The sequence below is a fragment of the Lissotriton helveticus genome, chromosome 10 (genome assembly GCF_964261635.1).
Source record: "Lissotriton helveticus chromosome 10, aLisHel1.1, whole genome shotgun sequence".
Taxonomy (NCBI): domain Eukaryota; kingdom Metazoa; phylum Chordata; class Amphibia; order Caudata; family Salamandridae; genus Lissotriton; species Lissotriton helveticus.
This window is the reverse complement of record NC_136071.1, coordinates 425,221,979-425,241,041: the sequence shown is the minus strand read 5'-3', so window position 1 is coordinate 425,241,041 and position 19,063 is coordinate 425,221,979. Positions and strand designations below refer to the sequence as shown.

At 46.2% G+C, this 19,063-nt stretch overlaps 1 protein-coding gene and 1 long non-coding RNA gene across 7 annotated transcripts in view; one reads left to right on the top strand and one right to left on the bottom strand.

Annotated features, from left to right (window-relative positions):
* UBN1 (ubinuclein 1) overlaps nt 1-19,063 on the top strand; it is an 810,192-nt gene that overhangs the window by 768,610 nt on the left and 22,519 nt on the right. For all 6 annotated transcript variants that reach the window (XM_078662914.1, XM_078662913.1, XM_078662915.1 and 3 more), the window contains one exon: nt 9,735-9,987. In XM_078662914.1, the coding sequence (XP_078519040.1) occupies nt 9,735-9,987 (253 nt within the window). The remainder of the gene's footprint in view (nt 1-9,734; nt 9,988-19,063) is intronic.
* Nucleotides 1-19,063, bottom strand: part of LOC144784250 (uncharacterized) — a 497,620-nt gene that overhangs the window by 459,123 nt on the left and 19,434 nt on the right. The gene's annotated exons all lie outside the window — the stretch shown is intronic.

Sequence of the window (19,063 nt, the reverse complement as noted above, 5' to 3'; positions counted from 1 at the left end):
CGTGGGGCCTTTTGCATTTTCCTGCTCAACGCGTCTGTCCGGTCACTTGCCCGTTGGCTAGTGGCCTCTGTGACGACGAACCTTCAAATTTACACCGCTGGTCTGGTTGCTCCAGACTGGCCCTTGCTCCCCTGAAAAGGAGCAGCCCATCAGACCTTGCTGGTCTGATCCAGAAGCCATCTTCGATTCCTGCGTGGGTTGCATTTGCCAAGGCCTGTTGACTCCAATCCGGAAGCCCACACAGCCGACAGCGAGAGCCGTCGTGGGACAGTCCGTGCCCAGCTCCTTGTCATCGTCGATACCTCCTGGTCCACGTGGCAGCGGAGACCAGCTTCACGGCAACCACCTGATTGCGCCTGACATCGCCTGGTTCCTTCCTGGTTCCTTGCTGGTCACTGGCTAGTGACCCATACTCTGTCCCCTCTGCTTTCAGGTACTCTACATCTTCGATCCACCCTTGGATCCAACCGGACTCTTCTCTCTTGGTCGCCTGCAGCATCTTTTCTCCAAGGCTCTATAGAACTCCACGACGAAACCCGACACACTTTGACACCCTTGCACCCGCTTCCTTTGGGTGAGGTAACGGGAGTACTCCGGTGCTCCTGCAGAGATTTACATCCCTAGTGTCCTAGTTTAAAGTGGTTAAGTTCTAGTCCAGTCGGAAGACTTCCAAATCTGCAACTTTCTAACTTTTACGCACAATTGACTTCTATTGGTGCACGCGTGTGCATTTAGACACTGCACCCGCATCCTGTAGGCCTCCCAAGTCCTAACTTCTGTTAGTCCAGTGTAGCCCCAGCGATTCTCAAGGCCCTAGGCCTTACCATTGTTCGTGACGTGGTTCTTATACCACTATTTTAGTATATGGTTTTAGGGGCCACCAGGGCCTATCCATATTTGTGCAACTTTTGTATGTTATATGAAGTTCTTTGTTTAACGCTTGTGCCTCTGCACTCATAAAGAGTACAGAGGATTATTCTAGTAATAAATACATATATTTTATAATATATAACTTGTGTGGTGTCCTTTCATTTGGTATTAAAAGGATTGCATATGGTAAAACAGCTGGCTTCACATGCCCTCTTGAGTTTAGCCTAAGACTGCTTTTGTCCATGCTACCCCTAGGATAGCTGGTCTATAAGGTTGACTTACAACCAATCACCATAAGGGTCATTTGGACTGGTGCAAGGTGCTCACTAGAATAGTGAACATCATATACCAGGTCAACTTCTCACAACCGCACCCACCGTACCGGACGGCCTGCCTCCGGACCGCGACAACAGCAAGACATTCTCACCTGTCGCCACTCATACAGGCAGAAGGAGATCATTATGAATGCCACTTGTGATAAAGCGACCATTGCGTTTGAGGGTCTTCAGGTGGGAATCTTTCAGGACCTTTCGCCTCTCACTCTCCAAAGCTGCAAAACTCTGAAGCCGACCATGTCTTATCTACGAGACCAGGGGGGTCTGCTACCGATGGGGGCACCCGTTTAGACTATCTTTTGTCAGGAATAAAGAGCTATGTGCAGTGTGATCCCTCAAAGAAGCACAGGAAGTCCTCGGTATCGAACTGGAAGACGAAGGAGGCTCTGAGTCGCTAGAGGAAGGCCCTGCATCTAAGTTGCCACCCAAAATGAACCGAAGACGAGGTCCTAGAAGGGAGAAAAGCACAAAACCCTCTGAACAGGAAAGCCGAAAGAAAGAGAAGCTCTGTTGTGGCAGATACAAAACTGCGAAGGTGCTAGTGGCCCCCTGAATGAGTGAACCACTCAGCACACTTCTCCGAGGCACACGGAGTGAGATGTCTGATGGATAGGCCTTGGGTCGAGCAACTTTGGCCTTGGTGAGGGGAGCCCACCCCTTTGGAGGCAATGTCCGACTACTGGATACATGGACCCTTGCACGATGGTGCGATTCACAGCCGTCAGACGGCGGATCATCTGTTTAATTTGTTCTCTTTGTTCTGTCTCTTTTTCACCTTTCTTGTTCTTTCTATAATCTTGACATCAGAGGTCTCCCCCTGCATAGGTAGAGACATGTCCTGACCTGCTGGATTATTCATGCCAGAGAAAGGCCTTGGGGGCACCGAACCACAACCTCAGTGGGCACGGTTGGGGTGGTGGGGAATGCTTCAGCACTCTGTGTTTTTTGCCGGGCCCCTCCCAGTAGGTACTAATACCCACCAATGCATGCCTTCAAGCTCATAAGTGGAACACAAACAATACGCTCACAGCACTCAGCCCTGTGGGTCGAAGGGGGGGGGAGACGGACCCTTGCAGCCATGTCTGGTCCACCCGTAGGGTCCTGCTGGGAGGTGGGGAGGGGAGGGGCGTCTATCCAGGTCCGTTGGCACCCACCTGAGACTTGCTATGGCTTATGCCTACATATCCTCCTGTGATAGTTCTTAGGATCCTAATCATAAGTTTTAATGTCCAGGGACTTAGCTCACCCATTAAACGACGGGTGCTCCTTGCAATGCTGAAAGATGCTAAGTGCGATATCTGCCTCTTACAAGAGGTGCTTCTCAAGTGGGCCGACTGGAAGCGCCTCAGATCGAATTAGTTTGACAGACAGTACTTCTCATCTGTGGCCTGGAAAAGGCATGGGGTGGCCATCCTTTTTTGCAACTCAGTTCCAGAGGACCATACTGGGCATCCAGGCAGAAACACTGGGCAGAATGCTAGTACTTGGGGTATCACTGGGAAATCACACATGGACATTAGCTTCTGTTTATAGCCCTAACGAACATCAGGAAACCTTATTTCGGGACTCGCTTTATACTATCCTCGAGTCTCTGGATGAGGATCTGGTGGTGGGGGGACTTCAGTCTAGGTCCATACTTTCAGATGGACAGATCGTTTCTGCGAGTGGGTCACCCCGGGTCCGTCTCAGCCTCCATGCTACAGAGATTGGGGTAAATTGGGCTGACGGAGGCTTGGAGGCACCGCTACCCTAAAGCTCAGGAATACACTTTCTTTTCCATGGCGCACCAAACCTATGCGCTCATAGAACTGTTCTGGACTTCCCCAAGAGTCACGAGGGCCATAGGGAATGTTGCGATTGGGACGCCAGCGCTTTCGGATCATTCCCCAATTTACCTTATGCTGCTTCTACCCAGGGGGATCTCCCGCCAGAGAGTATGGAGACTGAACCAACTCCTCACATATGACTCCATTGTCACTGAGATACAGGCTGCTATACAAGCCTAATTGGCAACCAATGTCGACGGCTCGTTGCAGCCCCCTTGGTGTGGGATGCGCTAAAGGCGGTCAAATGGGTTAGGTTCCTAGCTATTGCGGCGAGATTGAATAAAGAGAGGAGGGATTAGTGGGAGCACCTGGAAGCCCAAATCAGGGAGCTGGAGGGGGTCAGCGCTGGGCAGGGGCGGTCCGGACTCGATGGCTACTCATTACAGCGAGGAATCAACTAAAAGCCCTAGATCTTGATTGGGCCGACTACGCCCTTTTGCACACTAGGCAGCACTACTATGAGGGGGGGGGGGCAAAGCTGGGAAGCTTTTAGCACATCTGCTTCAAGCCCAGACAAATGCTCTACGCATCGCAGCGATTAAGAACGGTCGAGGAGAGACCCTGCGGTCGAACGAGAACATTGCGGCCGAATTTGAGTCTTTCTACACTGCTCTTTACATAGCAGATCAATAAGATTCGTCGGTGGCCGAGGACTACACTCGTGGCGCACTGGTGTCCTCCCTCCCACCCCTGGACGCCACCAGGTCGGAAGAGGATATCCCACCTGAGGAGGTATTGCGGGCCATACAGGGACTCACGCCTGGGAGAGCCCCGGGATAGGACGGCTTTTCAGACGATTTTGATAACGTCTTTGCTTCTGACCTCATCCCTCCCCTTACCCGAATGTTCAACACTTTCAGTGACACTGGGAGTCTGGCCCCATTGATGTCCGTGGCGGAGGTGGTTGTGATTCCCAAACTGGGAAAGAACCCTCTGGACTGCGCATTGTATCGTCCTATATCCCTTTTAAACGTAGATTTGAAGATTTTTACCAGTATCCTAGCGGCCCGTCTTGCTCCCCATATGCAAGGGCTGGTAGACCTGGATCAGTCAGGATTTATCCCGGAACGTAAATGCAGTGACGGGACCCGGCGACTATGCCACTTCCTGGGTTAAAACCAGCGCACTTAGTTACCTGCAGTACTCCTGTCGGTTGAACCTGAGAAGGCGTTTGACTGGGTCCACTTGCCCTACTTGAGACAAGTCCTGTATAGATTTGGCATTGAGGAGCGATATTTGCGTTGGGTGAACTGCATATACAAAGTGCTCTGAGGTGGATATCCGAGTAAACGGGGTTGCTTCCCACCCCTTCCAGATTGGGAGGGGGACTAGACAGGGGTGCCCACTCTCAGCCCTTCTCTTTGCGCTCTATATGGAGCCGTTTGCCAAATCAGGCAGCTCCCCACTATCACAGGGATTCGGATGGGAGACAGAGAACACAAGATTTCGCTCTACGTGGATGATGTGGGTGCTTTTTCTCACACAGCTGTCGTTATCCATGCCCCCTCTTGGCGGAGATAGAGGCCTTTTGGCTTTAAAATCAACATTCATAAGACACAGGTAGCCTCACCCTCCTCAAAGCTGAACAGCAACAACTGGCGGCGCAGTTCCCATTCACGTGGGCTCCCAGGCACATTACTTTCCTGGGATTAAGGATATTTATTCCCCTTGGTCGAGAAGATAGCCCCAGTGAACTACTCAGTGCTCCTAGCTAAGGTACAAAAGGTGCTCTTCACTTGGAATAAGCACAAAACGTTGTGGCTGGGCACGCTGTCGGCTATCAAAATGACTCTCCTACTCTGCATCCTATATATAATGAAGACGCTTCCGCTACATCCTCCGCCTAGACTAGCGGCCCAACTCCAGCAACTCATGGGGGGCTTCATATGGAGAGGGAAGAAGGCATGCAAGGCTCGCCACCTGACGTATCTGAAGCAGGAGGATGGGGGACTTGGGGTCCCAAACTTGGAGTGATACTTCGAGGCAGCTAAATTACTCTACATGACAGAGTATTACAAATTGGAATCAGAAATGCACTGGTGGTTCATTGATCGTTCTATCACGGGCATGCATTTTTGGAAGGTTCCCTGGCTTCCTAAATTACACCGCCCCGGTCAGGGTGTATAGCTCCCCGGTTTTGAGGTCCACCCTCAGGTTTGGAACAGAGTGCAGGAGAAGTGCAGGCTATTGTCCTCTATGTCAACCCTGACCCCCTTCATAGGCAACCCTGACTTCCCCCCAGCTAGCTAAGGGGATGGTTACTTGAAATGGCAAGAGGCCAACTGCAAGAGAATAGGTGACCTTTTAGACAAGCGGGGTGTCATGGACTCCCCCCCAATTGGTGTCAGGCTTTAGGATCCCCAAAGATGAGTACTGGCAATACCTGGTGCTGCGCCACTGGGTTACCCAACCCCAGGTGCAACCCCATGCAAGTCGCCCCTCACTAAGTTTGAGCTCTGGTTCATCACCCAAAATTCAGACAAACATCTACTGTCAGACATCTACACCTTTTTGAACCAGGCTACAAACAACACTAAATCTCCGGCGCGGAAGAGGTGGGAATCAGAATTAGAACGGGAATTTCCCCCAAAGGAATGGCGGGACATTATCCATAGGGCCAGACCCTCCTCCTGTAGCACTGCTGGTAAGGATATGTTTTTAAAGATAGACATTTGTGTGCTTCTTTGGCAGGTTCAGCTAGGGAGGGGGTCTCATAATCAAGTTGGGCCCTACTTCTGTTATCATCCATGTCTTCACTTGCCAATTTCTAATGCATTGCATGTCCATGGCTTTTTGGGAATCTGTTCAATCTGTATATGTGCTCATTTGTTAATAAACAGATTTAATACTAAAGATAGCACATTATTGGTACTATACTCCTGCCCCAATTGCACGATGGAAAACAGGTGGCGGATGATCTCTGCTGGCGCAGATGTGGACAGCTTAGCACACTAACCCACATCCTCTGGCAGTGCCCTAATATACAGCCCTTCTGAGACTCCATCTTACCAGACATTGATGATAGCCACCACAACGAAATACCCAGATTTCCCAGCTATATCCTATTGGGTCTCCCCAATCTCCTTACATATCCCCTTAAGTCTTGCCGGTGTAGAGCAACCTTAGCATTAGGTGCCGCCAAGCAAGTGTTGTTGTCTAGATGGGGAACGGAGGATATCCCAACGAAGTTGGACTGGCTACATAGGGTTTTGGAGGTGGTGGGCATGGAGAGAATCACAGCAGGGCTCTCCCACACATTACCCAGATTTGGTAAGACATGGGGCTCCACTGTTACATATTAAACTTCTGAATATGTAGAGCCCATGTGCTGCAGGTCCTCAGACTCCCCCCTGCGACTCCCTCCGGAGAGGAACACGCGCATGCAGAAAGCGTGTTCCCCCCCCACTGGCTAGAATCTCACTTTATCAGGATTCAGACCGTACTTTGACCTCTGACTATCATCTTCCCCATCTCTTTGGATGCTTTTTCTTCTCTCTCTACAGAGTATTTATACGTTTCATCACTTCCCGCCGGCCAATGGGTGTAGGTGGTGATTTTGTTTAACTTTGTCACAAAAATTAAATAAAAGATTTCAACCATAAAATCAGAGAGCTATATATCTAGAGTGCGAAGGAATCTAGAGAAAGGGAGGCCAAAGGGTAAAACCACCCTGAGAGATTATTTGATCATCAAAACAAGTGTTGGGGCAGAGGCTTAATTGTCACTAGTGACGAATCCCTGGGAAAGATCTCTGCCAGCTAAACTTTGTATAGGATCCATCAAAAGTTTTTCCTTGCTTCCCTGCTGGCCAGTTCGATCTATCTCAGATGCAACCCTGTTTGTGTGATGGCACCCCCCCCCCCCCCCCAATCGCTCGACGCCGATGGGGCCTTTTTACCCCTACGTCCATCCTCCTTATTTTCAGCCTGTTTCACAGACTTCGGAGGAAGGGGAGGACCGGGAGTGGTCTGAGGACCCTCTCACAAGACAGTTATGGATCTGTGTAATTTAAACAAGTTTCTCAAAAATAAAACATTTCACCTGGTGAATTTTTAAAAAGTCCTCTAGCCTCTCCAGCAAGGAGATTACATGACATTTCTAGGCGTACAGGATGTATATTTTCATATTCCAAAAAATGCCACTCATCAGAAGTATCGGACATTCGAAATGGCCAGTCACTACTATTAATTCAAAGTCATCTTGTTTGGCCTCAGGTCAGCTCTGAGAATACTCCCAAAGTGCATGGACCCTGGTGCATCTCATCTGAGAAAAGTAAATCATCACATTTGTTCATACTTAGATGTTTGGCAAGTCAAAGTAAATTCTCCCAAGACCAGAACAGCATCTATCAAAGATTTTCTGTAGCTCTTCAATATGTTGGACTGTACTCTAAATAAAGGAAGCACAAAACATTTTTGACTGGGCCATTCAGAATGAAATCCAAATAACAGCGGCACATGTACCAGGCATTACTAACTCCTGGGCCGACAATTTCATTAGAACGCCTAATGTGTGTCATGAGTAGGAGCTGAATCAAGCGCATTTGGACCACATCTTTCACCTTTGGGGCAAACCAGCCAATCAGAACCAGATTACTCCAGAAGTCACAGCCTTCCTGGGTCATAGGAGAATTTGTATTTTTGAACACTTGGTCAGGAATTTATGCGCATGGTTTTCCTAAATTTCTGAGAGTCTTCACAAATATGAGGTAGAAGCTGTAGTTGCCTCGTTCTGCTCAACCCTTGGTAGCCCAAACAGTACTCGTTCACAGAGCTACATGTCATCTCAGAGCAGCCTCTAAATCTACTGAAGCTGTCACCGAATCTACTGTGTCACTGCAATGGCCAGATCCTGACTGCTTGGCTCCTGAATGCAATGAATTTAGCTCTCTAGACATTTTGGATAAATGCAAAGACATTCTGTCTAAAGCAAGAGCAGTCTCTACAAATAAGACTTATCAAAATGAAAAAAATCCTGTTCTTGGTGTGCTGAGCATAGTACACCCAATATCGTCTTGACTAAAGCAAGTACCACCTTATTTGCTTTCCTTAGAAATATCTGCCCTTAGTCACACATCAGTTAAAATCTATTGGGCAGTCATTTCACATTTTAAGCAGACACCAACCCAGCCATCACTTTGGATTAATAAACTCTTAAGGGAATTCCTTAATGTTCTTTTCAGAGTCGTTCCTTCAATAAGGCCTCCTCCTAGTCCAAGGCAGCTTAACACAGTTCTATCCCAGTTGATTAGGAGTCCTCTGAACCAGTTCACAAGGCAGAATTGAAAATTAGTTCTGACAAGATGGGTCTTCTATTGTCTTTAACTTCTGCCAGAAGGGTGAGTAAAATTCAAGCCTTTGCGATCAAAGGTCCCCATTTTTCAATTCAGAGGTAAGTCATACTACAAACAAACTCACTTTTTATTTCTGAAGTGCCATCTGACTTTCATTTGAAAAAACACAGTAGACCTAAAAACATACTTTCACAATCCATGTAGTGCAGCTAAAATCCCTTTATACCTTAGATGTAAAAAGATGTCAAATGTTTTATGTTGACAGAACAAAATCTTTTCAACAAACTGATCAATGTTTAGTGAGTTATGGTCATCCGCGGAACTGCCAATAATTTTCAAGTCAAGCTGTAGGTCACTAGATGCCTGTAGCCATAGTCTTTTTGTCATAGTAATGAAAGCTATCCTTTCATAGGAAATGTAACAGCACATTCCACAAGAAGTGTGTCTACATCCAGACCCTTATTGACATGAGGTCCCTTATCGGGTATTTGTAGGGCAGTAATGTGGAAGAACAGACACATCTTTATGTAACATTGTTATCTGTATTCAACACCACATAGACATGCAGTGGTAGGACAAGCAATTCTTTGTCATCTATTTCAATGTGGCGAGCCTTTTCTTTGCATTGTCTCCCACAAAACGCTAACAGCATCTGGTGAATTCACTGGGTGCTACTCTGATCCAAAAGTTTGAATCTATGAAAGATCCAATATTGAAGGAGGGAAGCGTTATGTACCTGTAACTGTAGTTATCTAGTATTGGTATCTTTCATAGCTTTGCATAAGAGCCACCCTCCTCTTCATCACAAGGTCACCCTTGTCATATTCTTCCTCAACACTTGTGTTTAACTAAATATGAGCCATTGTGACCTGGGTTGGGAAGGGTGAATGCTGTTCTGTATCCTGATTGGCTGAAATATGGATCTCCTGAAATAATATAAATAGGCTACATATTTGGCTTTATTAAAGCTTTTCTGCCAGTGTTCAACATTTGACTGTTCTCTTTGATTTCCATGGAACTCCCAGCTCGATGATAGGGATGATTCAAGCATGTGAATCTATGAAAGATAACATTACTGGAGAACTACAGTTACAGATAAGTATATTTTTTTTCATCTCCTTTGCTCCCAGGTTTATAAACTGATTTGGCAGTCAGGTGGTCCTGTGCCTTTTCCAGCCATATTTATGAACGAGGAGACCGCTGAAGGCACAAACTATGAATACTGAATTTGTAGTGTAATGTGTACTTATATGGACTTCTCTCTGTTTGGACTGGCTTATTCTATCAATAGAATATAAGTACTGTGAGTTGCAGCACGGTCTGATATCACAGCCTTATTGCTAATAATATCGTTGAAGACTTTTGTTTTACTTCTGCCATTTAAATTCTAACTCGTGTCTCTGTCCTAAGACTCTGAAAGGCGCTGGGGGAACTACGTTTATGACTGCTTCGTCCTCAGGAAGTGTCCTGGCTCCCAACTTCAAGTCGACCAACCTGCCTGGAGCCCTGAGCTCTGCTCCACTTGGGATTCTGTCCCCCATACACTCCTTTCCTCTGCATGTCATCTCTTTTACATCAGAAAGTGCAGTGAAAGCAGGAGTGTCCACTAAGGATGCCATCGTCACAGGGCCTGCGCCAGGGACATTCCACCATGGCATTCACAGTAAGTGGCAATGTCTATTGAATCTCTCATGCCTACTATTGCATGTTACTTTCCTCCACTGCATGCCTCTGTAGATATGATTATGAGTGCCTCTCACTCTTCTAATTTTCCTTATATACAACCTGTCCAGTTAAGGAGTTGCCATTAATTGTCTTCTTTCCTTTAAGCTCATTTTGTATTGTCTTTACTTTTTTGTTTTTCTCTGCAGGTCTCTTGGCAGACCAGCAGACTATCTCACCAACAGCGATGCCTTTCACTCGCTCCTCTTTATCCACTCATGTACCACCCAGTTTTGAAGGTAAAGGGTTTGAATCTCTCATCCAGTCCAATAGGAAATCACTTCTCCATCTTGCCATAACCATGTGTTTGAAGCATTGGGAGGCGACTCATCCTTTCATAACCTTCCTTTATCCTACCGTGGGATAGTCTATTTCTATTGCATAACCTTTCCTACAGATTCCTTAAGTGAAACTCTGACAGACAAAATGCTAGACAAAATCTTAAAAATCATTTTTAGATATGCTCTTGACTCACTACTCCACGGACGTGATATATCAGAGATATTTTAATCATTGATGACCCAAGTTTCTTTTTCCGTGTGCGCCGACAAGGGATACAGAGTAGCCAAGGATTCCCTAGTTCTCATGTTTTTTTTCTCATTTATCGAAATATTCTTTGAATATGTTGGGGCTGAAACTGCTGAGTAATGGCAGGAACATGATCTACCCCCTGGTTGTCTGTGGTGTCTTGCTAGTTCCAAAGGCTCTGCTTCCTGCTCTCTGAGTGCCTTTATGCTGCTTGAGGACAAATTGATGATGGCAGTTGTCCAAGTGAGAACGACTTTGGTGTGAACAAGTCTTCCCTTTCCAGCTGACTCTCCAAGATGACTATGATTACTGCCCAGAAGCATTAATAATGTTGCAACTCCATATTATGTGCAAAAATTAGCTTTAATTTGATCATCCCGGAGGCATCCGATCATTATCAGCCTTAGCGTCTGATTTATTTTCTTTTGTGTTGTGTACGTAGTAAGCAAGTATTTAAATTGGGTATATTCAAGCCTCACATTTCTTGACCCCTTGTGTGGATATTGCAGAGACCTTTGTCATCCCTCAGTGGAAAAAACTTATAAAGATTGCTCTGCAGAATTAACCTCATAAGCAATCTCTGTGGCTTGCTAAAACTCAATATGGCAAAGGGACAGTGAAGGAACATCAGAAAAAAGCATTGCTCCACATAACTCTCCTTTGTCGCCCTCTGGGCAGTTATCCCTGCCCCCCTTCATTCTAGGCGTTGTATTCACCCCTCTACCAAATCCACATGAAGCATTTTGGCCCCCATGTCATATGTGAAGTCAACCAGTGTCTGCACTGAGACTGTCAACTTAAGCTCCAGCTGTATCATTTTGGGAGACCATCAGTTGTTCCCACTCAGGTGGAACATGGTATTGTTGGGGACTTCCTGGGCACACAATAGGTATCAGAGGGCAGTACATTTTTCCCATGTCCAAAAACTTGAGACTTATATCAGATGCCAAAGGCCCATTGTATTAATGTGGCTGCTGTACCGCACAGTGCAGGCAAGTAGGGTTATTTGGAGGTGGCAAGGATTCCCAATTTTCATTGTGTTAACATTCCTGAATATCCAGCAACTGAGGAGATACACATACTGAGCTAGGGAGGTGCCCTTTTGGTAGCAGTTGTTTGTTCCCCTGTCGGTTCCTGGCTCGGAGGACAAATGCTGATGCAACACATAAGGAAACATTCTGCATGTCCAGAAATTGAAGAAAACACAGGAACGTTTACTCAATGTTCCAATCTTCATAATGCTTCTCCACTTGTCTACATTTTGGCAGTATGCTGATGAAAATTTTGCTCTGGAGCATTTACGCATTTCATTCCATGTTCCAACCTTCATAAGCTTCTCTACTAGTCTGCATTCTGGCCATATCTTGATTGAAATTTTGCACTCAGCTACATTCGATTGGGTGGAGGTCCTCAGCACTGTGACACAACCTCAAATATTTGTGGTTTTAGGATGAGTTATGGGTTTCCAGTCAATATGGACATGAAATCAAGCACACTACTAGGGGTACCTGTATGACAACTTTGAACCATGCTCAGCTTCAGCTCCACCCTGGCCTGGGTTTAAGTGGGTAGAGGCACCCCAGTTATTCATGTGGAAACTAAGGCCCATATGTACACAATTAAGAAATTGTGATTCCAAAGTAGCTGATCTGTAGAAATCGCTGTTTGGGAATCGCAAAACAGAATGTATGTAGCCTGCGATTTCCTAATACCGATTCCTACAGGTTTGCATTCGCTATTAGAAAATTGCTAATTAGGAAATCACCAAGGTGTGATTTCCTAATAGGAACTCAGAAAATGTACACCTATGGGCCTTAGGGCTAGATGTGCGAAGCTATTTAGCATTTGTTGATGGACCAAATCGCTATTTCAGGCCATTAAGAAATGCTAAATAGCCCTTTGGCGTATACAAAGGCCTAAAGGCGGTGGCAAAAGGTGATTTCTACCCAGTAGAAATCACATTTTGCAATACGCTAAATAGGAAATCGCAAATAGGGCTTACTTATTTGCGATTTCTTATGCACATGTACAAAGCATTTCCCAAATGTGAAATGGGCATGTAGGAAATGGTATTACCATCGACTTCAAGTCGATGGTAATGATGTGCAGTTTTGAAAATGCACCTAAAATGTATTTTTTCCTGTGCCCTAGAGCGCCCACTTGCCCTAGGGCAATTGAACGCTTTACACCAGCACCATACTTTTTCCCCTTTAATTTTGGGCAGAGGGGTGGCTGGCGGGGCTTAGGTCCGTAGATCGGAGTCCTTTTGCATTCCTAAATTTGCAAATTTGGAAATACAAAAACATTCTTACCTTTGACTCTTAGGCCCAGACGATCTAATGGGTTTGAATCTCCTAAATAGCGATTTCCTAATATGTGACATGGGACTGATCAAGGAACATACAGCCTGATTCATCAAAGACACGTTTTGCGAGTCTTTAATAGCGATTCATAAGGAATCGCTATTAAGGACTTGCAAAACGGTATTCATGTAGGAATTGCAAAAAATATTGCGATTCCTACATGTTCTTTATTTGCGATTAGCAAATTGCTAATCGCAAATAAGGATACGATTTCAAGGGTGCAGGGGTGTCCAAAGGACACCCTGTAGCACCCCTGAAATGTAAATTTGCACTGATGTTGTGCACACACATGTCCAAAGGACATGTGTGTGTGTAACATGCCACTTGGAAAAATGCATTTAAATGCATTTTTCTAAGTTTTCGCTATTTACCACGAGGTTTGACCTCGCGGTAAATAGCGGCCCAAAATTGCGATTTCGCATTTTTAAAATGGTTCATGAATTGCATTTAAGGAATCTCAAATAGAGATTCCTTAAATGCAATTCCACGCAAATGTGCGAATTCTTTAATAGCGATTTTTGCATTTGGAATGATGAATCCCAATGCAAAAATTGCACTCGCAAAGGGCCAGATTCTGAGAATCTGGCCCTTTGCGAGTGCAATTAAGCTTGATGAATCAGGCCAAATGCATTTTCACTGAAGCCTTCTTTGGGTGCAAACCCAGAAAGAGGTACTTAATGATTAGATAGAGGGTGACCTTATTTGAAATTGTGGGTGCCTTTTTAATGTGTGCACCTGGTTACCATCAGATCCAATTCAATGGTAATTGAATTTTTTAAATGCCCTTTTTGCGACTAGTAGCAATTAGCAAATCCGCTGTACATGTGGTTACCGAATCGCAAATAGGAAATCTCTATTTGCAATTTCGATTTTGTGTTCCCAAAATGCAATTTCTTCAAGGAAGAAATTGCATTTTGTGACACCATATATGCCTTTCATACATACCGAAAGGCAATTTTGAATTTCGTAATAGCCTGAAATACCGATTCATACCGTTAAGAAATGCAAAATTTGGGGGTGTGGCCAACTGCCAAAGAAGATGGCCGCACACTAGCGCGAGTCCGGCACAACTCGCCCGGCAAGTCCAAATATCTGTGTATTAATCTGCTGAAAGAGCCATAATCATCCTCGCCACAACCCGTGGGCACCAGTAGATCCCGGAGACAAGCGATGTGAGAATCGAGCGCCGGAGAGCAGAGATACGCCCTCATAATCAGCGCATCGGCCCGGCAGCGACGCTCGTAATAACTGCAGCAAAGCAGCCCTGAAACATGCATCCGCCGGAAGAATCGCCCCCGACAGAGTGGGGAGTGTGGCGCAGGCAGAAGGGATTACGGTCAACTCCTTCTGCGGCGGATGGTGAAAGCGGCTCCAGAAGCGAGCCGGCCCCGATTGCAGCAAGAGGCCGAGCAGAAAGGTGAGTAGCAATGGCCTAACAGATAAGTGAGCGGTTTGCAGGAGCGCAGGCAGCCACCGGGCATAAACTATCCTAGACTTGCCCAAGCCAACAAAAAAATGACCGATCCCTCTGCGTTGGAAGTGGAGAGACCAGAGTAAAGACAGCGCTTACCCGTGGGTCGCAGCGGCGACCTAGAAGCACAACTCAAGACCTAAGAGGACTAGAGGAAAAGAACAGACAGGGGACTAATTTTAGTGGGTACCACCCACATGGATGTGGTAGACAAGATACATATGCGAGCCTGGGGGACTGTTACCAAGACAGAGGAGCAATCCTGACGCCATAACAGCTCGAGGGAGGTGACAATCCTCGGTGGGGAGAGAGGAGCGCAAGGGGACAGAGTTTAAATTCAAACAAGACTTGGCTGGAAAACCAGACAGGCTGGACAGGGCCCAGGCCCCAGAGCAGGCGGCGCAGAGTAGCCAGACAAGTTTAAACACCCAGATCAACTTCTAGATACCCATTGAGAGAAACAATGGCAGGAGGAAGAAGTGGCTGAGTTGCGATGCAAGGAAAACTGGACAAATATGCATGGCAAAAGGGGGCTGACACAAAAGAAAAAGGGTGGGAAAATGAGCACAAAACAATGCGCTCCACTGAAGGGGAAGCGGATCTGACCCTACAGGACATAATGTCAGCCATTACTACTGCCCGAAACTCCCTGGAATCCTGAATAAAGATGGCTGTCCCCAGCAGGGTAGCATTACCTGAGGCGTCCCCGCTGGAGGAAAGACTTCTCACAGAACCTATGACCCATAAAGCAATATCCTTGACTTACAGGAAACTGATAAACAATAGACCGGACCCACTTATGCGCATAAGACACCAATGGGGGGCAGACGTAGGGAACTTAGAAGAAGACGAACAGCCGGAAGCTCCTTCCTCCTCACGAGAGGTAGCTATACCAATGAGATTAAGGCTGATCCATCTCAAACTCCTGCACAGGACGCACTACTATGGGGGGGATCCTGGTTAAAATGGGGAGGAGACCAGACTCGGAGTGTCTGAGGCTGAGTACCCAGGAGGGATCGTTCTTCCATACGCTTTGAGAGTGCCCCCCAATTCAACCCTATTGGTGGGGAATTATAGCCAAACTAAAAAATAATTGTGAGAAAGAGATTTCCGGCTCCTCACAACTCTGCTTGTTGAATATATGGGAGGCTAACGATTTAACGCACACTGAACAATCCTGGGTCTCCCTGGGACTGGCCCTGGCTAAAAGAAACATTGCCCGAAAATGGGTAGTGGTTGACATGCCATCATTGATCACAGAGCTATGATTACAGAAAAAGAGGTATTCAAAAACAGAGGTGGCCCGAAGAAATGGGACCTAAAATTGGCTAACCGGAATGCGGCCAGGGGTGGACTGTGTATCTCACTCACAGATGAACTGCGAAGTGGGAGGAATAGGATCGACCTACTGCAACAGTGAAACGTGGTAAATGCGCAAGATAAATGGCAATCCGGGACTGAATGCAACACTAAATGCAATGCTGAATGCAACTCTATAACTTGAGCTTACCGTCCAACCTACTGTAAGACTGATATTTGTTCAAAATAAAAAGAGTTTATTAAAAAAAAGAAATACAAAATCGTTCGTACATATGGGCTATGCATCGTTAATTGGGTAGGAGCCATGTATTAAAATTGCCTGTGTTTGGTTATGGATCAAGCCCTGATCTTTGGACTGGGTAAGAGTGGTCTGCTTAATTCAGACACTCTGTTCATCACCACCCCCTTTTCTGAATCGTTTTTGGCCACTATAGGTGTGGCAGGGTATACTCAGACATGAGTCCCTTGCTCACTGCTCCATCAGGATTCAAGCAAGCCGGGCCGACGAGGCTGAAATGCCAGAAACCGGTCCCCGGTAGCTTGTCTCCTTTCTGGTGAAGAATTGGCTTGGTAGTTTGGTCTGCCCTGTTGCCATGATGCACTGGGCCAGGGACAGACTAATTTGCATATAGCCAGGTTCTAAGCTGGGATGGGGCAGTGAGCTAAATAACGGTGATGGATCAAGCCCTGATCTTTGGACTGGGTAAGAGTGGTCTGCTTAATTCAGACACTCTGTTCATCACCACCCCCTTTTCTGAATCGTTTTTGGCCACTATAGGTGTGGCAGGGTATACTCAGACATGAGTCCCTTGCTCACTGCTCCATCAGGATTCAAGCAAGCCGGGCCGACGAGGCTGAAATGCCAGAAACCGGTCCCCGGTAGCTTGTCTCCTTTCTGGTGAAGAATTGGCTTGGTAGTTTGGTCTGCCCTGTTCCCATGATGCACTGGGCCAGGGACAGACTAATTTGCATATAGCCAGGTTCTGAGCTGGGATGGGGCAGTGAGCTAAATAACGTTGATGGATCAAGCCCTGATCTTTGGACTGGGTAAGAGTGGTCTGCTTAATTCAGACACTCTGTTCATCACCACCCCCTTTTCTGAATCGGTTTTGGCCACTATAGGTGTGGCAGGGTATACTCAGACATGAGTCCCTTGCTCACTGCTCCATCAGGATTCAAGCAAGCCGGGCCGACGAGGCTGAAATGCCAGAAACCGGTCCCCGGTAGCTTGTCTCCTTTCTGGTGAAGAATTGGCTTGGTAGTTTGGTCTGCCCTGTTCCCATGATGCACTGGGCCAGGGACAGACTAATTTGCATATAGCCAGGTTCTGAGCTGGGATGGGGCAGTGAGCTAAATAACGGTGATGGATCAAGCCCTGATCTTTGGACTGGGTAAGAGTGGTCTGCTTAATTCAGACACTCTGTTCATCACCACCCCCTTTTCTGAATTGTGTTTGGTGAGGGCTATGCCTCGTCCCCGCAACTATAGCAGATTGCTGATACTATCTGACACAGGAGACTATTTGGCATCTGGCATAGGAAAGATGAACTCTTTACCTTATTTTTTTTCTATCTTTATAAAGGTATCCTCTCAGGACCTGGATGCAAATGGCATGACTGCAGAGCAGTCAGTGGCTCTCCTGTTAATGTGGGTTTTCAACTTAGGACGCCTTGATAATATATATATTTAAGCTTGTGTCCCACCATTAACACTCTGGTTCCATCTAGTGTAGTACTCACTTGCCTCTAGGGGACCTTTTGGAAAGTGTATTAACAGTTAATAGGAGAGTCAAGATAATGGTATTAGGTAGACAGTAAGGTGCACCGCAAGCAGTAGCCTTGTAATGTAATTGTACTTTTGACTCTTTAAGACATTTACACGTGCTGGGTGTATAATAACTTTGGATACCTGATGCTGAAGAAGCCAGACCTGCCAATTGTGGACACACCTTCAAATGACATAAAAAAATGTGTAACTAAATATGAATGTTAGTTTTGGTGTACAGAGGTACACTTACGGCTCGGCCTTTGTTCGGTTCAACAGACTACTAAAACATTTAGTGGCAATTGTATACTGATTTCTTTACAATTCTAGGCACCTAGGTGCAGTACCTTAACAAGAGTAATTTTCAAACACAGGTAGCCTCTTTAACCTATATTGCATTGAGAGCACAAAGGGGCAGCACCTTAAGTTGCCTCTCTGTCATACATTTAAATTATGTGCAATAGTGTTGCATTGGTTTTCACGAATAAAACAAGCTCCTATGGCGGGTGAATGGTGCTGCCAACACAGACACATCACCAAGCCACTACCTAATGAAACATCCACAGTTGAGGCAAAGTTTGGGGGCCCCGTCTCCTCTAGATCAGTGGTCTGGGCGACCGTTTGTTGTGTATTCCTGGTCTCCATTGTCTAACCAGGCGGGCAGCCAGCTTAGGTCTTACCAATCACTTGCTGCCCTTCTATCACCCATAAGTTAACCATTACCATACCAAATAAACCTGCAACATAACTTTCTACAAACAAACATTTGCGATTCCTTAAATGCAATCGCAAAATAGGAATTGCAAATTTTGTGATTCCTTATTTTGCACGCAGATTTGCCTTCATACATACCATTTAGCAAAATTGCGATCGCAAACGCCGAAATTCTGCGAATTTCAGTGTTTGCGTTCGCAATTTTGCTTGATACATATGGCCCTTAGTCTGATTTGTCACATCTTAACTCACATTCACTCTTCACTGTCCAGAGATTATATCCAACGCAGTCTGTGTCCATCATGGAGTGTTTCTCCTAACGCAGTCTGTGTCCGTCATGGAGTGTTTCTCCTAACCCAGCCTGTGTCCATCATGGAGTGTTTCTCCTAATGCAGCCTGTGTCCATCATTGAGTGTTTCTCCTAACATAGCCTGTGCCCATAATAGAGTGTTTCTCCTAACGCAGCATGTGTCCATCATGGAGTGTTTCTCCTAACGCAACCTGTGTCAATCATGGAGTGTTCCTCCTAACATAGTCGGTGTCTATCACAGAGTGCTTCTCCTAATGCAGCCTGTGTCCATCATGTAGTGTTTCTTCTAACGCAGCCTGTTTCTATCATGAAGTCTTTCTCCTAATGCAGCCCGTGTCTATCATGGAGTGTTTCTCCTAACACAGCCTGTGTCCATAATGTAGTGTTTCTCCTAACAAAGCCTGTGTCCATCATGGGGTGTTTCTCTTAACACAGCCTGTGTCCATCATGGAGTTTTTCACCGATTCCTGCCTTTGATCTGCTTGGCATCCTATCACCATTGTCTTTATTTATCTAGGGGTCTCTCTCCCAAACATGCCTTTGCCTC